Source organism: Rhinatrema bivittatum, chromosome 3 (genome assembly GCF_901001135.1).
Source record: "Rhinatrema bivittatum chromosome 3, aRhiBiv1.1, whole genome shotgun sequence".
Taxonomy (NCBI): Eukaryota; Metazoa; Chordata; class Amphibia; order Gymnophiona; family Rhinatrematidae; genus Rhinatrema; species Rhinatrema bivittatum.
This window is the reverse complement of record NC_042617.1, coordinates 170131195-170156389: the sequence shown is the minus strand read 5'-3', so window position 1 is coordinate 170156389 and position 25195 is coordinate 170131195. Positions and strand designations below refer to the sequence as shown.

Genomic DNA, 25195 nt, shown 5'->3' with positions numbered 1-25195 from the left:
ATAAACACTCAATTTCTCTTTAGTGTTAATTTTTCATCTCAAAATTGAGTTCGACCTCAGCACTTTCTATGATGATGGACTGTGATCAGAGCTTTAAAAGATGCCCTTGCTGCTCCTATGTCTTTGTCTTTGATCAACACAACTGTTTGCTGTTTAGGCCTGCTAAAGAATATTCCACTATTTGACTTCAGATTAATCTTCTCACAAGAGGTGGCAAAGTTCCTCCAGAGAATCAGTTGGTCCGTGAGCCAATTAGATCCTGTTCCCTCAGATTCATCTGTAATCTGAATCACGACGTAGCCCCTTGGCTAACAGCTTGCTTATTTATTCAGTCTTATAAACCCTGGTCAGTATGGTGTACAACACTTTAAAATAATTCAACATTGTTTTTCTTTTTGTATATGTATTATGGGAATATATGATTATGTATCTGTTTTTAATGGTTGCTTTTCTTTGTTTCTTGGTTTATATTATTTGTAATCCACTTGGAACAGGAGTCTGGTAATTAGGTGGAATATAAATTGCTGAATAAATCTAACTACAAATACAATAAATTTACAAATTAAATACAGTAAAATAAGATAAAAAATAAAACCATCTGAAAATCAGATGCCTATAGATAGTGGTTGCTTCTTACAGCTTATAATAAAATGCATGCTAATCCAAGTCTCTTCCACAATCACTTAAAAAGGCAGTTAAACCTCTCTTGAAGAAACCAGGCTCTTACTCAAAAATATTTATCATCCAGTCTCTAACCTTCCCTTGTCCAAGTTGGTGGAAAGAGTGCTTTACCTCCAACTCCTAGACTTCTAGAAGAGCAACATGCTGCACAGTTACCAATCCAGCTTCAGGAAAGGCCATGGAATCAAATCTGTCCATTTGGCCATTACAAACAGTATGCACTTGTACACAGAAAAGGGTGGCGACTCTCTTCTAGTCTTATTAGATCTTTCTGCTGCCTTTGACACTGTTGATCACTAACTACTGATAAGATGCTTAATTACAGTGGCTTTCAAAGGCATTGCCATCAAATGATTTGAATCATTTCTAACAGAACACATTCCTTGTTACATGGGACAATAAGTCATCCAGTTTCCAAAGATCTCACCGGTGAAGTACCCCCAGGATTCAGTCCTCTCCCCAATCCTTTTCAACACATTCCACCGGAATGATTGGCCAAACTTAATGTTGCGTCTGCCATCTCTGTCCAATAGTAGTTAGTGTTTGTGATTTGTAACTTGGCATGCATAAGGAACAAATGTATACCAAATTAACTCTGCATTTTTCTTGCTTTGCAGTAAAGTTTAAACAGTTAAGGATATCTCAACTTTGACAAAAAATGTTTCAAGTGATGTATCCTGTCAGTTTTAAAATCCAGTTATAATTTAAAAATATTAAAACAAAATATACCAAATGTCTTTCAAAATTTCATATCAAAGGGGTCACTGAATGTGAAACCAATGCAGAAAATCACACTTAACAGATAGGAACAGTTTGTTCAATTATAATAAGATTTCATCTTTATTTTATAGTTTCTATTTTTAATGGTAAATTATCATAACTCCCTTTTAAATATATCAGCATTGTTGAAAGACTGTTCTTAATATTGGGAATAATGAAGCTATCATAACACCCCAATACAAATTAGTAGAATTAAGTCCTACATACATGAATCTGGTGGTATTTTTTGCATTTAATTTCATTCATTTATTTTATCAAACATGGATAACTTTGCTCCACTTCTGGAATTGTAAATATACTTTTATTAAGTAAAAATAAAACTGATTTCACAGAAGTAAGTAGATAAATGCATTAAGAGCAAGATGTACCAAACATTTTTCCCATGGGCAGAAAATAAGAAAAACCTTTCAGTACATCTGTTCTTTAAAAAGTTTTACGGACATCCTTTAAATGCTGAGTCACTACTTACTGTTAATATTGTTGCTTAGATCTTTAAGTTAAGAGAATGCAGAAAGAGTAACTTCTTTTTTTTATGTTTCCCAGATGAAGGGAATGAAATTGAGGTACAACCTCCACAGAACAGTCAACTAACATGGAAACAAGGTCGACAGCTGCTCAGACAGTAAGTGCTAGAATATAGATATCTACATGCTTGTGTACAATTAAAAGAAATCAGGTAAACAGTTCAAATTGATCCAAATTGCTTGGGGCTATTCAATTGTTTTCTTGCAATTGAGCAAAAACAAGAAAGCTAATGCAGTTATACCCAAAGAGTGGCCCATGAATTTTTTTCTAAATCAGTGTGATCAGCTTCGATCAGTACCTATATGTTAAGACCCTAAAATGTCTGCAGCAGGCACAATATTTTTGAAGTAGTCAAGATTTCTGTAATGTAGCTTATTCTTCTTCAAATCTCTAAAGCATTTTTCAATTATTTGATATTTATTTTCTAATTTTTTTGCACATATATATTTTTTGATGACTCTTTGATGAATAGAATTAAAAGGAATAAAGAATGGCCAATAGAACCATCCCTGGTTGGTAACCACAGACATGGCAGAAAGAAATAAAGGAAAGTAACTTTATTATAAATTTGCAAGGACAAGTAGGATGAACCAGCTACATAATTTGGCGATGTCATCAGACAATACCAGTGCAGAGCGTTTCCTAGAGCAGGGCTTCTGTAACTATCCTGGTAAAGAACCCTGCCTACCAACTTTCCGCAAAAGATTGAAGACCTGGCTTTTTAAACAAGCCTTCCTGGACAACTCATAACCATCACCATCTCCTGTAACAATGTTACTGTAATATTCATTAAGTTATTATTAAGTTATTAAGTTAAGTAATTATCCCCTTACAAATCTTTACTCCCCACCGTTCCTCTTTTTCTCTCTCCAGTTATCTTACCCCTGTTTTTTGTAATTGCTTCCCCTTGCACCAGTTTAGTTCTACTGTTCTATACACCCCTTGTTTCTATGTAAACCAGCATGATGTGACTTGTTCATGAATGCCGGTATATAAAAAAAACCTAAATAAAATAAATAAATCCACAACCAGTTTTGTTCAGAATATCCACAATAAATACATAAGCAATAAATCTGTATGCTTTGGAGACTTTGTGTATGCAAATTTATTTCCTGATTATTCATTGTGGATATCCTGAAAACTCAACTGGCTGTGGGGTATAAGGACAGATTTGGGAAGCCCTGTTTTAGAGAGTTCTGGAAAGGCTTTGAAAAGATTTTCCTGGCATGAGAAGGGCTTTCTGCCTACTTGCTGCTGTTTAGGGCTCCCACATTCCTTTTTGGTTCATGGATGACATCTGATGCATTTCTTGTCCTGAGAGAGAGAACTTTTTATTTGTGATAAGAGCTTTCTTGGCTGATTCCTAGTGACTGTATTTGGTCCCATTAGCTTCTTAGTAAAATCTATTCATTTATTTTTTGTACTTTTTTGGTGCAGTGCTTACTCCTGAGATTTCATCTTCTCTTAATGGCCTGATTCTGTGACATCAGTCTGCCTATTTTTCATCATAAATTTTCTCTTTGATTTTGCTGTTTGTTTTCCTTACCATAAGAGAGGAGATCTAGTGTCTTCAAATGCCCATGCTACTATCACAAAATGTCCATAACTGATCATCATGTGATGTCTATGCACTTTCAAAAGGTTAGAGCATGATGTCCCTAGATGTGCCATCTGCTGAAAAATGTTACCTAAGTCCAAGTTGCCAAATATTGAATCTCCTGGTCATCATTGGCTAGACTGTGAAACCCCTTAATACCAAATACGTTATCAAGACATAAGCACTGCACTTGATCCTTGGCGATCCTTCAGCACTGAGGTGGGGGGAGGTCGGGTCTATCGTCTCCCTTGGAGCTGGAATCAGAGGAGGGCTGGAATCTTACTATTCTTTCCAAAATGCATTAGAAGGTTTTCTTAGTTAGTTCGAGACCAGAGATCTGTTTGCACTATGGGGACATGTAGTTCCAAATGTAATTTATAACTACTAGCAGATACAAGATCTCATTGACCAGCAGTAATGAATTAACCATGACACATGAGTTGTCAACTGACAGCATCAAATGGATCCCATCTCTCTAGCTTGGTATAGTGTTATTACTGAGCATGCATGGGGACCCAAATGAGAACTGCCTTGTCAACCCCTCAGTCTTTTTCTTAAGAGCTTTTCTTCAGAGCTTTTGCTTGGATGTCTACCCTCTTTTTCTCATTCGTCTTATCCTCTGCTTCTAGCAGTTTATCTGAACACTAATCACTTTACCTTGCTGCTTTGGCAGCTCCTGAACAGCCCTTTTCAGTGTAACCAAAATATGTCATTTGTCAATGGCCACAATATCTTTACAAGTGCCTGGAACCCACTCACAACTCAGCTAACTGCTATGATTGTGGTCTGATGTTGCCGAGATCCCAGAGAAACAGGGTTTAGAAGATGGAGGAACTTTGCAGGTCAGTGAAAAGTCGGAGCCATTTCTCCCCTCTAAGCGGGGCTTCCTGAAGCTCCCTCCTTGCTGAGTCAATCAGGAGCTCCTTGGACAAAGCTCCCCCCAACTCTGGCACCAGATTCCACATCTGCCACAATTCACGGCATGGGTTGTGCAAGAGCCCATTAACTCTGTGGGGCTTCCTTGGAGCTGGCAATGCAGTATGTCCAACCGAAGCAGAAGTCAGTGTTGAATTATCCCCTATTGATGCACTGAACATCTGCATGCTCTGGTCTCTGCAGCCTTTAATGCAGCTAGTCTAGGAGGGAGCCTCATGGAGTCCACTACATGCATCTCAAGAGAATGACTCTGTAATGTGTTTCAGAGGAGGATGTCCCTTCTCCAACTCTGGGTCAAAGGACACAATAATCCATAGACTAAGTGACTGAATTGATGAAGACTTGCTTTCTCTCTTGTTGGTGGCCAGTGATGATGAGGGTATCCTTCAGCTTCACCTATTTAGGATGTGATTTGTTCCTTCAAGGGGGAGTCCCTCTCACCTCTGGGCCTCGGGAGCTTGTCTCAGAGGTCCTCTTGGTGGGAGCTAATACTCATCAATTGAGCAAACCTTCACTTTTTGCAGAGGAATCTACCCAGCAGTATGGAGGATGGAGCATGGGACACCACTCTCTTAGCATGCTGGTATTCTCCAAGGTAAGAGGACCCTGCCCCAAATGCAGCTACCTTCAATCAGTCATGGGTTAGCATCCCTCCACCTCTCTGTTCCAAGGAAAGATCTTTAGAGATTACTTCAGTCCCCTTTATAAGAACATAAGAACATGCCATACTGGGTCAGACCAAGGGTCCATCAAGCTCAGCATCCTGTTTCCCACAATGGCCAATCCAGGCCATAAGAACCTGGCAAGCACCCAAAAACTATCCATTCCATGCTACTGTTTCTAGTAAGTTCTATTAAGTGGCTATTTTCTAAGTCAACTTAATAGCAGGTAATGGACTTCTCCTCCAAGAACTTATCCAATCCTTTTTTAAACACAGCTATACTAACTGCACTAACCACATCCTCTGGCAACAAATTCCAGAGTTTAATTGTGTGTTGAGTGAAAAAGAACTTTCTCCAGTTAGTTTTAAATGTGCCACATGCTAACTTCAAGGAGTGCCCCCTAGTCTTTCTATTATCCGAAAGAGTAAATAACTGATTCACATTAACCCGTTCTAGACTTCTCATAATTTTAAACATCTCTAACATATCCCCCCTCAGCCGTCTCAAGCTGAAAAGTTCTAAACTCTTTAGTCTTTCCTCATAGGGGAGCTGTTCCATTCCCTTTATCATTTTGGTCGCCCTTCTCTGTACCTTCTCCTTTGTAACTATATCTTTTTTTGAGACGTGGCGATCAGAATTGTACACAGTATTCAAGGTGCGGTCTCACCATGGAGTGATAGAGGCATTATGACAATTTCCGTTTTATTCACCATTCCCTTTCTAATAATTCCCAACATTCTGTTTGGTTTTTTGACTGCTGCAGCACACTGAACTGATGATTTCAATGTGTTATCCACTATGACGCCTAGATCTTTCTTGGATGGAAGCTCCTAATATGGAACCTAACATTGTGTAACTATAACATGGGTTATTTTTCCCTATATGCATCACCTTATATTTTTAATTTTTTATTTATGCATTTTTACAGTACAATAGGAAATACTATGACAGATTAATTCCTAAATTGGTAATGTATTCTTTCAAATCTTTTATCTGTATGATATCTGCTTGTGATTTAACTACTCTGAACAGTTTTGTATCATCTGCAAATTTGATTACCTCTCTTGCTGTATTTCTTTCCAGATCATTTATAAATATATTGAAAAGTACGGGTCCCAATACAGATCCCTGAGGCACTCCACTGCCCACTCCCTTCCACTGAGAAAATTGTCCATTTAATCCTACTCTTTGTTTCCTGTCTCTTACCCAGTTTATGATCCATGACTTTTTACTTTTCCTAGAAGCCTCTCATGAGGAACTTTGTCAAACACCTTCTGAAAATCCAAATATAAACTATATTTACAGGTTCGCCTTTATCTTTGTTTATTAACTCCTTCAAAAAAGTGAAGCAGATTTGTGAGGCAAGACATGCCTTGGGTAAAGCCATGCTGACTTTGTTCCATTAAACCATGTTTTTCTATATGTTCTGTGATTTTGATGTTTAGAACACTTTCCACTATTTTTCCTGGCACTGAAGTCAGGCTAACTGGTCTGTAGTTTCCTGGATTACCCCTGGAGCCCTTCTTAAATATTGGGGTTACATTAGCCACCCTCCAGTCTTCAGGTACAATGGATGATTTTAATGATAGGTTACAAATTTTTTCTAATAGGTCTGAAATTTCATTTTTTAGTTCCTTCAGAACTCTGGGTGTATACCATCTGATCCAGGTGAATTACTACTTTCAGTTTGTCAATCAGGCCTACCACATCTTCTAGGTTCACCATGGTTTGGTTCAGTCCATCTGAATCATCACCCATGAAAAACTTCTCCGATACGGTATCTCCCCCAACATCCTCTTCAGTAAACACTGAAGCAAAGAAATCATTTAATCTTTCCGCAATGGCCTTATCTTCTCTAATTGCCCCTTTAACCCTTTGATCATCTAACGGTCCAACTGACTCCCTCACAGGCTTTCTGCTTCGGATATATTTAAAAATGTTTTTACTATGAGCTTTTGCCTCTGCTGCCAACTTATTTTCAAATTCTCTCTTAGCCTGTCTTATCAATGTCTGATCTGCTGGAGCAATCATCTCCACCAGTAGAGCTCTTGTACTCTAATTTTTGCAAATTGTGTGGCAGACCCGGTCTGGCCAAAAATGTCATTGTCCCTTTTTAGAACCCATCCATACCCTTCAGTCCTTCCCACCTGGAGGTTCTGGATTGGATGCCGGAAGACTGTTTAGCCCAGCCATGTTAATACACAATGGGATTCAATTAGAGAGCAAAGATGTATTTTTTCTTCACTCTGGTGAGGCCTCCCAGCTTCACCCAAAGGATTTTGTTTTAAAAGTGACACCTCCCAGTGACTCCCTGCCTTAAGATCCTTATAATTTTCAGAGCGAGAGACTTTTAAGCCTGATGCCCTTTAGAGGCAAAAGGGCTCTCACTAGGGGATCAAAGACCTGTGAGCCTACTCTAAACCCTAGGTAGGCAAGAACCAGTGATTGATCCTGCTGCAAGAAACAGTGAAGGCAGAAGTGATATCCAGTTTAAGCTTTAAAGTATTTTTTGGATTTAAGAAGGGGAGGTTTTTAGAACTCCCTTCCCCATTGGGATTTCAGAGCAGCGAACTTGTCTGATCCCACTAACGTTTCCCCAAGAGAAGTTCCCCTGAAAGATCAGAGTTTAAGGATGACAGAATCTTTAAGGAAGACTAAGAACAGGAGATCGCATCCAGATCTCAACCAAAGGGCCAGGATGGGTTGGGTATCCGAGGAGAAGATGACTAAAGGTAGGATTTTTCAGCACAGTTGCTGGGAGAGTTTGCGCATACAAAATCACCATGGGCTCTATCAAGGGTCTGGTGAAAGGACACCTACCTACCCAAACTTTTTCCTGTACCATCAGTCAGATGTAAACTCACACTTCTGAATAACGTACATCAATTTATTATTGTCAATCAGTAAACTATTATTTTACACCCAGACCTGGTCCTGTCTGCTTATTATAGCCTCTCACCACATGAGAAGCACCTACAGATCTGACAGACACTGGTGATCTTTTTTTCATTGTCTGGGCCATAAGTGAGAACTTCCCCCCCACCATAAAAAGTGTCTGGTCTCCCCCCCCCCCCCCCGCCAACAGATTGAGACAGCATGGGATGGAATGGTCAGTCAGAGCAGCCCCAGAAGATATAAATTAGCTATGTGCCTTAAGGAGGAACAATTCTCCAAAAAAGGGGTTACATATGGACAGTGTGTGATTTAGACATTCTGTAATTTTTGAGCAGACCATGGTTGCAGATGATCACCCCATCTCACTGCATCGGGTGACCTTGACAGACTATATTAAGAATACATTTAAAACGGGGCTCAAAATCTTTCTTCAATGCTTTCTAGCTAAATACCAGTTATTGCAGGTTGTCTCGAGTAAAAAAGTGGAAAACCGGGACTTCAAGATAACCCTTAGCTGGGAGTCCTCTGCATGTGGGACTGATTTTTCTTGGAGAAAGCAAAATTTCTTACCTATAAACTGATATTCTCTGTGACCATCAGAATGTCAGTCGCACATACCTTCCCACCTCCCTTGGATTTCAAACTGTTTTTTCCTTATCTAAAGCTATGTTATATGACCGAAGCAGCCTCATGCATGGTCCTAACTGCACATATGCAGAAAAGCTTTATGGACTTCTCTAGCAGTAGTTAGGTGTCCATATTTCTGTGCCATCAGTGCTGTCACCCATATATGATGGACTTATCCTGCTGTCCTTGGAGAACATCAGTTTCAAATAAACTTTTGTCTTACTGGGTATTGTGGTGAGGTTGTCTGATTCAAAGAACATGTAGAAATTTTAGGGTACAAATTTGAAAGAGATGGAGAGAGAATGATTTGTTATGAAGCTGTTCTTTTTGTTTAACTTTGTATTTATTAGAATTTCAAATTATCCTAGGACAAGCAGGATGGGAGTCCTCACAGATGGAAGGCATCATCAGATGGAGCCCGGCATGGAAAACTTTGTCAAAGTTTCTAGAAGTTTGACTGGCACACTGAGCATGCCCAATATGCCACTATCCATGCATCCACACGAGGTCCCCATTCAGGCTTTTTTTCCATGGTGTTAGTTGCCTCGCAGTTTTTGGAGCTCTCTAGTTTGTGCTCTCTTTTCAAGATCAGATGACCCCCAAGGGCTGTCATGCTTGTGTTGACAAAATGGAGAAACTCTTTGGCCCCAAGAAGTCCACTCCATCTACATCAGCTTCGAAATGCCTGGGGGTAGGGGGGGAACCACTGGATACGCTGTCCCTCTCTACACCCCCAGCAGCTACTTCCAAGGATCGGGGAGCTGGTGATCGGCCCTCACTGCTATCAGTGCTCTCTGACATCGGGTTCCTCCGCTTCTTTGGTGCCAGGGAAAGACCCGACCGAGCACTGTGGGGAAACCCTGAAAGCATTGCCACTGGTCGCCATCCGTGCACAGCTCTGGTTCTAGTGCAGCACTTGTGGCCGCCATGCCACCACCGAAGAAGCCCTGTGGTGAGGAGGCCCCATCCTCCGGCAGACCCGGGAGTCCTAGCATTCCCCAGGGACATCTGTTCTGGGCACCAAGCCACCTCGGGGCTTCAAGGAGACTCCGGTTACTCCTCGCCCCCTCCATCAGACCTGTTTTCACCCAGACTTCCAGAAGGAGTTGACCACAGGGTGCGGTGCTCCAAGCCTTATGGGGCTTTGAATTGCTCTCGGCCCCGGCCCCCATACCAGAATCAGAGCCCGCACCATCTCTATTGTCACCCCTGCTCAAATGTCTGGATGTCCTACTTGGCGCCCTTCAGATGCAGCTGGTGCCTGGGGGATCATCAGTTCTCCCATGGCCACCAATACCCTCCTCAGAAGTGGTTCCCATCATCTGGTCCTCCAAGGAGGAAGATGTGCGCTGTCCGGTGCTTTGGTCCTGAGGCCACATTTCCATGAGCCTGTGCCCGGCGATCACAGCCATTGGTGCCCTCCCTGCCACCGATGCTGCCGTTTCCCTCTGGTCCTTCGGTACCCAGACTAAAAGATGTGGCCAGTCCTCACTCATACAGGTCCCTTGGGGACCTAAGTGAGGAGGAGGGCCCATACCATCTATGGGAAGATGACTCTTCTGAGTCCTCCTTCTGAAGACTCTGGGGACCTCCTCTCGGAACCTTCATCACCCGAGGAAAAGCGTCACTCTCCCCTGGAGAACACCTCTTCTTTGCGGGGTTTGTCAAGGCCATGGCCGAAGCCATTCCCTTCCAACTCCTGAGGAGGATACACGACATAAGATGTTGGAAGTTCTCCAGTTTGTCTATGCATCTAAGGAGACAGTGGCTGTTCCTATCCACGACATCTTTAAGGATCTTCTCCTTAGGATGTGGGAACATCTGATAAACAGGAAGGCAGATGCTACCTACCTGGTGCAACAGGCCTTAGGTTTTGAGAAATGCCATCTCCCCCACCAGTCTGTGGTGGTGGAGTCTGCTGTCAAAAAGGCCAAGCGTTCCTGCACTCATTCCTCCACCCACACAGGTAGGAAGGTCTTTCAGGGTGCTTTACTCATCGCCCGTATTGCCGCCCTCCCAGTTATACATGACCCAGTACAACCGGAACATTTGGAAACAGGTCCAAGAGCTTGCAGAGTGACTACCGCAGTAGCAACAGGAGTCAGTTCTCTGCTGTTGTACAACAGGGCCTGGAAGCTGGAAAACACGAGGTAAGAGCCACCTATGATGTTTGAAACAGCAGCCCGGGTGTCCGCCGTTGGCATTGGGGCCTGTAGAATGGCCTGGCACCGTGCTTCCAACCTGTGTCCAGAAGTCCAAGAGAAGATGGCTGACCTCCCCTGTTAAGTGGAAAATATCTTTGGGGATAAGGTCCAGGGACACAGTAACCCACCTGAAGGATTGCCATGAAACCCTTCAACAGCTATCCACTAGTGCTTCTGACCCACCTTCCTCTGCCAGGAAATTTTCCTGACCAAGTTCCAGGAAGTACTTTTATCATCAGCAAAAGTATTATCCTCCATCCACCCAGACTCACATGTCCCGTGCTGTTTCCAGAGGTTGTTCCCCTACGTAGATGACTAGTTAGTCAAAAGCAACTCCCGCAAAGGAGCATTGAGTGCTTTGACCCTTACCATACAGGTACTGCACTTTCTGGGATTTGTCATCAACTACCTGAAGTTTAACCTCTGTCCATTTCCCCAGCTGGCCTTCATAGGAGCCAGGCTGGATACAACTCAGGCAAGGGTGTTTTTGCCCCACAATTGAGCTCTTGCCCTGTCCCTCGCTGGCGGCCGGCACTCAGCAGGTAACTGCTCATCTTCTGCTTCGATTGCTGGTCCACATTGGCAACTTCTGTCCATGTCACTCCATTGGCCCACCTCTGTATACGCAGGACACAATAGACTCTGTAGTCACAGTGGCAGCAGGCATCCCAGGACCTCAGAATTCGTATTCCATCACGCAGCCCCTGAGGATTTCCCTGTCCTGGTGGGAGAATCTCCCCAATCTGGAACAGGGGGGTTCCTTTCCAACCTGTGCTACCTCAAGCAGTCCTTACCACCGATGGCTCCCCCCACAGCTAGGGGGGCACATGTGGACGGTCTATACACACGGGAACTGGACAACTCAAGAAGATCGGTACTAGGTAAATTTCCTGGAGCTTCAGGCGATCCATTGTTTTGTGCATTTCAGGATCGGCTGTTCCACAAAGCAATCCTGATTCAGACAGACAATCATGTAGCAGTGTGGTATATCAACAAGCAGGAAGGCACAGGATTGTACCTCCTCTGTCAAGAAGCGGTGCAGATCTAGGCTTGGGCTCTTTCACAAGGTATGCCCCTACGAGTAACTTCCCTGGCTGGGGCATTCAGCATACTGGTGGACCACCTGAGCCGCTCTTTCCAGCCACACAAGTGGTCCTTAAATCTGGCAGTAGCAGCCTGGATTTTCTGCTTGTGGGGAACTCCGGATGTGGATCTCTTTGCCTCCCCCTACAATTGCAAAGTAAGCAACTTCTGCTCTCTCTTCAGGGTGGATGGATGCCCAGCCTCTGAAGCCTTTGCCCTCCATTGGAACACAAGCCTCCTCTATGCATATCCTCCTAGTCTGCTTCTCATGAAGACTCTCCTGAGGCTCCAACAGGACCAAGGGACCGTGATTCTACTGGCACCATACTGGCCCAGGCAAGTCTGGTTCCCTCTCCTTCAAGATCTGTCGATAAGGACTCCCATCAGCCTGGGGACTGCACCCAACCTGATAACTCAGGACCGGGGCACACTGTGCCATCTAAACCTCTGGGCGATGGCCTTGACAGCTTGGATGTTCAGCGCCTAGGCCTCTAGCCCCTGAACTTGTCTGATAATGTGTCCCAGGTGCTGGTGGCTTCCAGGATGCCTTCCACCAGGAAGTCTTGTAAGTTGAAGTGATAGAGGTTCTCAGCCTGTTGTGGGGTACAGGACTTAAATCCGTTCACTTGCCCATTGCTGAGATTTCTGGACTACCTAGGACACCTTTCTGAGAGTGGACTGAAAACCACCTCGGTTGGGGTCCATTAGAGTGCGGTCAGTGCTTACCATAGTGGGGTTGCTGGTGCATCTATCTTGGTTCAGCCCATAGTAGGTTGCTTTATGCAGGGTCTGCTTCAGCTAAAGCCCACTCTGTGGCCCCCTGTTGTCTTGCTATGGAAGAGGGATCCTTGAAAATACTGCTCCATTTGAGACTTCTGAATTGACAATTTTTTTTTTTTTTAACCGGACTTAAGATATAATTGCTTCTAGGGCTATCTTAATTATAACCTGTGTTCTAGAATCAGACAATTTAATTTTGATGCAATATTTCAAAAAAGGGCCAGATGTTTTGTGGTCAAAAGATAGAGATATTTCCTCAGGTTGCAAGGGAGACCCAGCTGAGAAGGAGAGCTTTTTTACAACTCAAGAATTGGGTTCTCATGCTGGGTGCATCCATTTTCTTAAAATTTCCCTGTAAGTGTGTTTATCTTTTCGGACCCTACACTTCTGGAAACTTTCTTAAATGAGAAAGCTGTTTAACTTTTGTTATAACGCTTAATGAAGTATCAGCTTATATATTTAGTTTTTGTACTCTGCTTGGATGCTAGTTTCAAGCTTCTTTTTTTTTCTTTGTCTACTTCTCGACTATAGATAGGGACTTGTTGTTTTATAAATGAATATTTTCTTTGTGTAAAGTTTAAATATTTTCTTCTAATTTTTTTGATGTGGATTTATTTATGTTCTTCTGTTCATGATTAAATACTAATAAAGAAAAAATAAACAACCAAAATAAACTCCCCAGTTGTAAAAACCCTGGTTTAATCAGCAATCCCTTTTTCTCTTATTCTGAGTAGTCTGAGTATGTCTGGAAACGGAGAGATCTCTTCAGAGTATAGTCTTAATAGATATCTTTGAATCCAGAAGTAGATTAGCAGAAAGGAATAGTTTCTTCATCCACTGATTTTTTTTGTTAAAGGACAGTCAAATTAGAAATGTCCAACAAAAGCTATTGTTCTCTTCCAACTTAATTTTAAAAGGTAGCATATAATATTCTAGATCTAGGTGGAAATTTTTCGGGAAATTTAAGAGAAATTGTGAAACCAATTTCTGTCTAGGAAAATGTCTAAGATTCCTACACCATCCAGCAATTTCAAATAGTTCCACCTTAATTTGCAAAGTTGAATGATCTTTAACCAAAGAAGTTCCAAAATCTTGTGTAGCTGAAAATCACATTTCTGATTTGTCCGTCCTCTGTTTAATTGTGGAAATATCTTTTTCAAAATTTTTGACATCAATAACTAAAACCTGATATTGAGTCAAAAACTGAACTACTGTGTAGATCAGCGATTCTCAGTCGGTGTGTCGCCACACGCCAGTGTGATGCCAAGCACTAACAGGTGTGTTGTGGCTCCCGGTGTCCCACTGCCCCACGTGTGCTTCCCTTCTCCCCAGGGGCGGGGCCGAAGAGCGGAGAGATGCTGCGTGCTGCTGCTGGAGGCCAGGCTGGGGGCGGCTGAAGAGTTGGAGAGACCCTGTGCGCGGCCGGCGGTTCAAAGATTGAAGAGATGCACACCACCACCGGAGGCCATGCCGGCGGGGCTGAAGATTGGAGAGATGCGCACCACCGCCGGAGGCCAGGCCGTCGGAGGCTGAAGAGTTGGAGAAACCCTGTGTGCCGGCAGCGGCTGGAGAGATGTTGCGCGCGCTGGAGGCCAGGCCAGTGGTGGCTGATAAGCGGAGGCCAGGGTTATTGGGCCAATGAGAAGAGGTCTCATGTGAGCTTGTGTGTGTATGAGTAGCAGCTTTGTGTGTGCCTGTGGTAAAATGGGTGCCTGGGTGCATGAGTGAGAGCTTGTGTGTGGTACAATGGGTGGGTGAGTGGCAGCTTTGTGTGTGTGTGGTAGAATGGGTGCCTGGGTGTGTGAGTGACAGCTGTGTGTGTGGTAGAATGGGAGCAAGAGCATTTGTGTGTGATTGAGAGCTTGTATGTAAGTGAGAGAGCATATGTGTGATTGAGACACACTGGTCAGGGAGGTGAATGGTGTGTGTGTGTGGGAGAGAGAGACAGACTGGACAGGGAGGTGAATGGTGTGTGTGTGTGGGAGAGAGACTAGTTAGGGAGGTTACTGGTCTGTGTGTGAGTTACTGGTTGTGGGCCCTAAGGAAGAGGACTGTGAGGACAGAGCTTCAGCAGGCACTGATGCTTCTGGTGAGTGCTATTGGCCTGCAAGGGAAAGGAGTAGGAGAGTTTCTGGAGAGGGTAAGTAAAGGTAGTTTTTAAGTTTATTTTTCTTGATTGACTGCCATTTTAATTATTGGGTATTATGTGATGACTGCTGTTTTGAAATATTTTATTGATATTTGGACAATTTTTAATTTTTTAATTGTTGGATGTTCTGTTCATCGGCTGTTTTGTAACATTTATTAGTATAGTTTTACAATTATTTCTGAGTGGGGATCTATAGCATCTTGGCTTGCTCTGTTTTCCTAATAGGAGGTGTATTAGTGTTTAGGGCCTGGTTAAATATTTGTAGTGTTGCCTTTTCATTGATAAGGTTGTTACTGTTTGAGTGTGTTCCATAATACAGGTTTAACGTTGTGCGGATTAGTTTGTGTGCATTGTTATGTTAATATGGCTTTTTTGGTTTTCCATTCCAGTTTCTCCATGGTTAATAAAACGGAAAATGTCATAATGCCTCTATTGCTCCATGGTGAGACCACCCCTTGAATACTGTGTACAATTCTGGTCGCCACATCTCAAAGATATAGTTGCGATGGACAAGGTACAGAGAAGGGCAACCAAAATGATAAAGGGGATGGAACAGCTCCCCTATGAGGAAAGACTGAAGAGGTTAGGGCTGTTCAGCTTGGAGAAAAGATGGCTGAGGGGGGGATATGATAGAGGTCTTTAAGATCATGATAGGTCTTGAACAAGTAGATGTGACTCTGTTATTTACACTTTCCAATAATAGAAGGACTAGGGGGCATTCCATGAAGTTAGCAAGTAGCACATTTAAGACTAATCGGAGAAAATTCTTTTTCACTCAACGCACAATAAAGCTTTGGAATTTGTTGCCAGTCCACTGCATGCGGGCCATTGGGGTAACCTGTACCGAGGACGCCATGTGTCCCAGCAGGATGAGGAAGTTTCGTGCAGTCGAACGGTGTTGAGACCGTAGCTGGTGTGCGAGGGAAATGAGTGAGAGCTCACTGTCGAGGCAGAAAAGCTTTTGCTTGAAAGGTGTCCAAGTCTGCCCCTATGAAGGACAAAGTTTGAGATGGGACTAAGCAGGATTTTGCATAGTTGATGAGAATCCTAGCGAAATCAGAGTGTGTATGGTAAGATGTAGGGATGACAGAGTAGCTTGCTGAGTGGGAACCCTGATCAACCAATCATCGAGATAGGGGTAGACGTCGACACCTTGAGTCCTGAGGAAGGCTGCTACTACTACGAAACACTTGGTGAAAACTCATGGAGCAGATGCTAGGCCAACGGGAGCACTCGATACTGATAGTGCTTGGGACCTACCAGAAATCTGCGATGAAATGGAGTTATCGCAATGTGTGTGTCCTGGAGGTTTAGAGAGCAGAGCCAGTCTCCTCTTTGCAGAAGAGGAAGGAGGGAACCCAAGGTTATCATCTTGAACTTTTCTCGTTGGAGGTACTTGTTGAGGGCACGCAGGTCCAGAATTGGGACGAACGCCGCCTGATTTTTTGGGGATTAGAACGTACCAGGAAAAGAATCCTAGGCCCTGTTGGGAGTAGGGTACTAGTTCGATTGCACTGGATTGAAGGAGTAGGGAGACTTCCTGATCCAGGAGTAGTGAATGGTCTGTTCCCCACGTCAGCCGAGGTGGGGAGTCCACTGGGATGGAGAGAGAGTTCAGGTGATAACCTTGAGAGATTATGGCAAGGACCCACTGGTACGAGGTGATTGTGTGCCATATGTTGAAATGGCACAGTCTACCTCCTACCAGTACCTGTGGCAGTGGAAGCTGGCTGCTGCTCTCTATTTAGGAGTCAAAAACCAGAAGCAGGGCCCGGCTGAGGAGCTGCTTGCGGCTTTTGTTTACGAGGTTGGCAAGACTGGGCCTTTTGGAAAGGCCTCGTAGAATGACCTCTAGACGGTGGTGGATAGAACTTCTTTGGACGGAAGAATGACTTTTTGGTGTCCTTCCTAAATGGTTGTTTAGTCGAATATTCAGAAACCATCAGAGAGAGTTGGCGAAGGGTCTCATTATGCTCCTTGAGTTCCGCCTCCGTCTGCTGGATCTGTTCACCAAACAGATTGTCTCCGATGCAAGGCAGATCAGACAAGCTGTCTTGTACTTCAGGGCGCAAGTCCGAAGACTTAAGCCAGGCCCATCTTCTTGCAGAAATAGCAGCTGCTGAAACTCTGGAAGCGGTGTCGAAGATGTCATAAGAGGACCTTATTTCATGTTTCCCCACTTCAAAACCTTTGTGAACCAGGGTTTGTAGCTGTTTCTGGAATTGCTGAGGCAGGGACTCTGCGAAGTCCTGTATCTGCTTCAATAAGACCCTGTTATACTGGGTCATATAAAGCTGGTAAGAGGCGATCCGAGAGATGAGCATGGATCCCTGGAAGACACGTCGGCCAATGTCATCCAGGAATTTCTGCTCTTTGCCTGGAGGGAAGGAAGAGTGGGACTTTGAGCGTCGTGCCTTCTTTTGGGCAGACTCTACTACCACGGATTGGTGATCCAGTTGAGGTTTTTGGAACCCTGGAGCTGACTGGACCAAGTGGTATCTTCTTTTCGGTTGACTGGAGCTACCGAACCAGGGTGTCCCCAATTCATTTTGAGAAGATCCAAAAGAACCTGATGGATAGGGATGGAGGTTATTTCCTTGGGAGCATCCAGGAATTGTAACAGCTCCATCATCTGGTGTCTGTCATCTTGCTCAGTCTGTAATTGGAATGGAACCAACTCAGACATATCCTTCACAAAATTTATGAAGGACAAGTCCTCCGGAGGAGAATGCTTCCTGCTTTCAGTAGGAGAGGGTGGTGATGGTAAATCATCGGTGTCTGGGGAGGAATCGTCAGTCCAGGTGTCATAGGGATAGTACCTGTCCCTCTAGGAACCTGAGAGGGATGGGACGGGACGATGGTATTCCTGAAGGTCCCGGTCTAGGCTCTGACGGCATCGAGGGAAGTACTGGAGGCACCGATGCAGGCAACGGTGGAGCCGATGGCCGCATCGGCATCGATGGTTGAGGCATCGGCAGGACTCCCGATGGAGGAAGACGGAACTGTGTTTCTCCTCCCAATGACTGAGCAAGTGGAGAAGGCACCGGATCCATTGGAAAAGCGGCTAGAAGCGCTTCCATCTTCGAGAGCTGCGGTGCAATGCTGCCGGAATGGGATCGCTGGTCGTTTCCACAATTGGCACCGGTTTCAGCGTCTGAGGAACCCAGAAGCTATGCATCGCCTTATCGATAGACTCCTGAACCATCCGGTTCAGCTGTTCATGGAGACCTGGAGCAATCAGCCCCAGCTCCGGAAGGGAAGAAGGAGGCAGAGGCATAGCTGGAGGGACCACCGTTAAAGGCGGAGTTGCGGCTCCCAACATCCATCCGGGTGAGGGTTGCCTCGGTGACCCGGTCTCAGAAAGGGTTGATGCCTTTTCTGGACTTTCTTCGATGGTGGCTCGGACGATGGTGAGGTCGATGACTTTCCTTCAACTGTCCGATGATTTTGGTGTCAATGCTGATGTTTCTTTCTACGATCCCCTCGGTCCTGAGGGGGAGTAGAGGTAGTCTATGGCCGGGAGGTTGTCAACGCCGGATGGTCACCGGTCGGTGCCTGATGCTGGCGCGAAGTGGACGTCGAAGCAATAGACGACGTTGGAGTTTGAGAACGGAAGAGAAGTTCCATTTTCTCCATTCTGACTTTGCGACCTTTTGTGTCATTAAGGCACATTTGGTGCAAGTCAAGACATGCTCACACCCGAGGCACATTACACAGACTTTATGGGAGTCTGTTATGGACATGGTGCAAGCGCAGTCAGGGCACCGATGGAACCCCAACGCCATGGCCTTTGAAAAATTGAGCTGCAGTGCGGTCGACGGCCAGTAGGCCACGAGGGCTAAACTAGACGGGAATCGACCGGAACCGGGTAAAAAAACTTACCGGAGTACCACTGAAGCAAAAATTCGAGAGGGGGACCCCTGTGGGGTATGAACGTTTTCAGTAATTCCGTGAGGAAAATTCCTGTCAGGAATCTCTGTGGAGCTCCTTAACACACATGGCTACTGCTGTGTGGAAAAAAGAAGACTGAAGGGGGACCCCTGCTGGCTGCAGGTTTAGTGCCATGCTGGGCATGCCCAGTAGGTGCCAGTCAAAGTTCTAGAAACTTTGACAAAAGTGTTCTGTGATTGGGCTCCGTCCTGTGATGCCACCCATATGTGAGGACTACCTTCCTGCTTGTCCTGTGAGAACCAGAATATCTTTTTTTTTTTTTTTTGGGTATAGTGAGTTGTACGGGTAATGCCCTAGTTCTGCTCTGCACCCATTGTTGGGGTTAGAGGGGGTTCCTGAGGATGCAGAATGTATATTTACATTTTGCCCTGAGACGGTCACATGTTCAGTGTGTCATGCATGTGAGAACCTCTATCAGGTGTGTCTCGGCCGAAAAAAGGTTGAGAACCACTGGTGTAAATAATGCTACAGTTGCCTTCCAAATTCCTTGTAAGGTAATTAATTCAGGCCAGGATGTTAAGAGTTTAAAATCCAGTTGTAAAGTTTCTCTCACCAATCCTGCTCCAGAAACCTGTGGCACAGAAGTTAGCAGGGATGTCTTCAAACTTCCGACTGCCCCTTGAACTATGGCCTCAGACCTCTCTCCTGGAACAATTGTCTTGCGTCTTCAGACTGTGTGATGTCATCAGACTGCCCCAGCTCAGAGATCATTTCTGGCTGCTTGAATACCTAACTTCCAGGCTGCTGAGGAGGTTCATGCTGCTCTGGGAAAAAAAATCTGTATCTAGGGTTCTAACGGGAGTACTCCCTTCTCCCAATGCTCCCAGCAACATACTCAGAACCCAGCATCAGTGTCTTATGTCCTGGTCTGTGGACAAAATAATCAGTGGGGCCAGTAGAGGACTGATCAGAAGCCACCACCTGGTAAGCGTGTGTCTTTCCCTTCCCCTTCCCATTATCAAGGAATCCAGTAATCTTGCCAGCTAGACCCTCTGCTACATTGAGCCATCTTGATTCCTCACCCCAAGATATTTTTGCTATGAAGCTTTTCTAAATGGAGATAATTGTTTAAGAAGGTAAAATGGAACTGATAAGGTAATCACTATTCCCTTTGCAACAGAATCTTTTTTTGTAACCTAGGCCAATGCTCGTTTGTTTAAATTTGAAAAGAATTTTCAAAGCAAAAAAAAAGTTAAATATATTAACTGTGTTTCTGTGTGGTGGTAAGGAAGTCCATTTTTGGGCTGATAAACCCTTTTATGTAAATGAGGGAGGTGAGGCTGGAGTCTGAGGCAGGCTGACAGTAAACCCATGGGTGTAACTGGGAGAACTAAGGCTAGAGTCAGTGCTGATAGCCTCTGGGTATAAATGAGAGATTTTGCTATAGATTCCACTGGGACCTAGATGTATTGTTACTGGGTGATATGGAAGAAGAAGAAAAGAAAAAATGCTGGCCTAACATCCTGACTACAATTTAGGAGCTATGTCTTGTTTGTCTTCAATGTCTGTATGTCGACTAGGTTGTAAACTCGATGGAATAGGGTCTATCTCTTCTATTGTCTGTATAGCGCTGCTTACACCTTGTGGTGCTATATAAATGTTTAATAGTAAATGTTGGCAGATTAAGACCAAAATGGTCCATCTATCCAGTCTGCCCAGTAACTGCTGCTCCGTGTAGGTTATTCTAAGGGTAAGGAGGCCTCATCCAAGCTGTAGGAGGTGGTGATGGCCAGACCTCTCTCCCAATTTTATTTATTCATTCCTTCTTGAAGTGCACAGAGACCCTGCCTGGCTATAGAAAAACAGGAAGAGTCTGCCTCTGCCCTACTGCCATCGTGAGTGAACTTGATTAAACTTTGCTGATGGAAACTGTCAGATAGCAAGCCATATGTTTACTATAAGATATGACCAGATGAACCCCTTGAATGCACTACTGGCTGGTTGTAGTAGTAGTACATGTTAAGTTTGTACCCAATTGTAAAACTATAGACAACTGACATACAATTTGGTGTCAATTATTTTGTAAGACATGGACCAAAACATTTGTACAGTGTGCTTGTTTTGGCTGTGCTTTGACGTACAAATCAGTGGCTTTATTTGTTGCCCTTTTTTTCTCTCCCATAGCTAAAATCAGGAGCTATTTCTCACCTATGTGTTCTGACAAAGTATTACATAATCACAATCTTCCTTTAGTCTTATATAATGATGTAAAGGATTCAAGTAACTTTGTGGAAATAGGGAGTTGCCTTTTAGAATATATATGAATGATAGACAAGAAATCTTTTTTTTTTTTTTTTTTTTTTTTAATATAAAGTGATGGAAATGAATTGAGTAATTTATTCTGCAAGATGTTTATCAGGGTACGTCCTCTGCTGACTTATTCCACACTGCCTATATCTACAGATTGCTTACTGTTACTCTCTCAAAATGAAGAAATGCTAAATGTTGATTTTGACACTAGATTTCTACAAATATTGAATGATGTGTGACAACTGATGTTTTATCTCACATCTTTACTTTATATATTAATTTTTAAGGTGTATTTTTTGTTTCATAGAAAGCTGAAAAATGTAATGAATGGGGAATTGTATCTGCTACTCACTGCTAGTCTCTTTATAGTTTGTGACTGTAGAGGCTGGTAGTGCAAGAGACAGCCCTTTGCAGCTGGTACAGGATGATTTATTTGTGGTTTTTGTTAACAGTGGTTTTACTGTGCTCAGTACTTTGCAGATGAGTTTAGGGAGAAGATCTTCATGAGTATATTTCTGTAACCATCAGTTATGAGATCAGCGCTAATGCCAAGCACAATTCATATCCATGTAGGTATCTACAGGAGGTGGGTTACACGGACACTATCTTAGACGTAAAATCGAAACGGGTACGAGCTCTATTGGGGGTCTCAGGTGACGTGTCGGACAAAGGAGCAGATGCAAACCAAGGCTCTATGGTCAATGGCACAGAAGCTGAAATTCAGGAACCATTGATGATTGGGTGAGTTTCACTTCAGTAAAGTAAAAAATTATAGTTCTCACATTTTTTTCCCCAAAGATATAACAGTAGCTATAGGAACTACAATTTTGATTCAAGGCTTCAGACTGCTGTTAATTTTTAGCCTCTGTGTTGAAAATATGGGTGTACATCTCTTATAATGCTGAAAAGGTTGGATCTAGCTCCACCTAACTTTGTCTCCTTTTAGGAACATGAAACCTCCAATTTTCAAAGGTAATGAGTGATTGGGGGGGGGAGGGAGAGTTGACGGTTTCCCATAAGAAATGCATGTGTGCCGGGATGGGGGTTTAGAACGGAGGCTGTATAGAAGCCATACTTACTATTGGTTGAGTAATTATATGCTTTCTGTTTTGAAGTATTGAACTGGAATCTACCATATTTCTAAACCTAATGTATGCTGTTTCATATGTAAATCCTTGTATATCCTTTCTTTTTTTTTCTTGGCATTTTCCTTGTGACTCACATTATAAACTGTTGATCTGGGATATGATTGACAGTGTATAAATAGTCTGGGAATAGGGAGAAGAATTTCAGGGTTTACTAATGTTCTGAGATTTACAAATTACAATTCAAATCCTGTTCAAATGGCAAGATTAGTAACCTTCAGATGGCTAACATCTGTGTGGCTGAGATGAGGGTGAAAGTGGGTAGACTCGAGTAATCTTAGAAAAAAATATTTCTTTATAGAGTGGATTCATGGAATGACCTCCCAGTGGAGGTGGTGGAGGCAATATCTGAATTCAGGAAAGCATGAGACAAGCACAAGAGATCTCTGAGGGAGTGGTAGGGATTGTAGAAAGCCAAGTAATTGATGTGGATGGGACAGATTGATAGGTGGCGTGCTCTTTTTCTGCCATTCGGTTTCTATGATATATATATCAAAGCACCCCACAGCTCAGTGGAATTGATTTGAATTTGCATATCTTGACTATTGTACCTCAGAAAAAAAGTGAAAGTAACTTTCAAACAGGCCGATACAGTACAGTGCGCTCCGCTCTCCCGCGAACTTTACGGTATCGGCCTGAAAGTATTTACATCCATTCATCAGACCATGCACAGCTGATTTGTAACTCCAAGTGTTTGTTGTGAATAGATAACTATTAAAAGGCTTTTTACTTCTCTCTTTCAATGCTGCAAAACAGTCAAGATGTGCAAATTGAAATAAAAGTATTGGCCCAGCTGGCTGAACTCCACTAACTTTTTAAAACTAAATATCTGCCAATAACTTCTGGCACACCAAACTCTTTCAAATATTATATCAAACAAGGAAATATCTTAAGTATGTATTAAAACTTTATAGTTAAGAATATTGGCATTCTGGTATTTATTTTTCCATCAAAGCAGGCTGAATTAGCTATTACATGTGGGTGACATCCAGAGCCAATTTTAGACATATTGGTACTAGGGCAGGCTAGTAGTTTGGCACATCCCCTAATAATTTGGTGCTCTCCAAGGCGATGAAATGGTATTATGTACTGTAGGCGAACCTTATAGCCTTGCACATACACACACTCCCCTCCCCACCCCACCCCCTGGCCCTCTCCATGCACACAGTTGAGTTGTGTATTTATAACAGATTTTACACAAAAGAGCAATTAAAGTACAGTCTTCAGAGGTAAAAATATCGCTTACATTATATTTACAGGCACTGCTGAGGTGACAACCAGAAAGCCTTGCAAAAGAAACACTTGGAACTCAAATGGTATTAGGCCTATTGTAGAGCATTTTTGTGTGTGCTTGACCGTCAGAAAGCCATGAGTAAACTGAATTACAATATAGTAAACCTCCCTTACCCAAACAGCATTAACTGTCAGCACTCACAGTATCAACCCTACCTATGAAAAGGTAATACTGCAAATATAATACCAGCCCCTAAAACACCAATTAATTTCCTATTAAAATACCTCACATCTGTCACTCACACATACAGTGTACACCAACCCTCAACAATTACAGAATAGAGTAACCATAAAGTATAAATTGAAACATACAAGCAAAAATCGAATTGGAAACTGCAACAAGCCAGACTCTGTGCAGTGCAACAATGGAAAACTAGAGCCATCACTATTCCTCAAAAATCAAATGATAAAATCAAGAAATATAAATACATAATAAAAACAAAGAATATTTCAAAATAGCAAACAAATAGAAGATCCAATAATGAAAATCTTATATACAGTTTTTTTCTTTAGATTTCCCAAACACTGATAAAATATTTCAAAATAGACACATCAAACACCCAAAAAATAAAACAAATAAGGATAAAAAAAAATTGGCACTCTATACTTGTTGATTTCTGGTCACCCTGCGATTGTCATGAATTCAAGTCCTATAAATCAACACCAGTGATGGATCAGCTGCCATATAAGTCAAGAAATGAACTGTATATTGTATAGATTAAGTAACAGATTAATATGGTATGATGTTATGAAGAATATATTTTCAGCTGTGAATTGACTTTAACATATTTGAATTGTTTGCATAAGATTTGATATTTAAATTGTATCCCTTTTGTGAGCAACTTATACATTTTCTTTTTGCATTGTGTATGATTGTAGATATGTAGTGTTAGGAACCTTTAGGTGAATGGTATTTACTGGAATTATGCTTTCTCACAGGACAAGCAGGATGGTTGTCCTCACAAATGGGTGACATCGAGGATGGAGCCCACCACGGAAAACTTCTGTCAAAGTTTAAACAGAACTTTGACTGGCCCCTACTGGGCATGCCCAGCAAGGCACTGACCCTGCAGCCAGCAGGGGTCTCCCTTCAGTCTTCTTTTTTCCGCGCAGCAGTTGCCACGCGGTGAAGGAGCTCTCTAACCACGTTCCTGACAGGAATTTGGAAGTTAATTTCCTAAGAAAATTTGCCCCTCAGGGGTCTCCCTTCGACAAATTTTTTAGTCATCTTACGGAACCCGGTAAGTTTTTTGCCTTTTTCCATCGACTACCGTCGATTTTGGCCCTTGAGGCCTATTGGCACTTACCGATCCCCAGCCTAAATTTTGGCTTCAGGCCATGGCAACGGGGTTCCGCCGTTGTCCGGATTGTACCCGGACTATGTCCATCACAGACCCCCACAGGGTTTGTGTAATGTGTTTGGGTAGTGAGCATGATGTCCTGACTTGCACCAAATGTGCCTTAATGACACCCAAGGGTCGCAAAGCCAGGATGGAGAAGATGGGACTCCTCTTCCATGCACCCACCCCAACGCCATCGATAGCATCGACGTCATCGGAACCGGCACCGTCGAAGTTGTACCATCATCGTCAACCCTCCGGTGACCGTCCGCCATCGATCGCTTCTCGGCCGTCGAC

At 43.2% G+C, this 25195-nt stretch overlaps 1 protein-coding gene across 1 annotated transcript in view; it reads left to right on the top strand.

Annotated features, from left to right (window-relative positions):
- STRN (striatin) overlaps positions 1 to 25195 on the top strand; it is a 533408-nt gene that overhangs the window by 181798 nt on the left and 326415 nt on the right. The window contains exons 4-5 of the mRNA XM_029593931.1: positions 2005 to 2083; positions 21694 to 21861. Of these exons, the coding sequence (XP_029449791.1) occupies positions 2005 to 2083; positions 21694 to 21861 (247 nt within the window). The remainder of the gene's footprint in view (positions 1 to 2004; positions 2084 to 21693; positions 21862 to 25195) is intronic.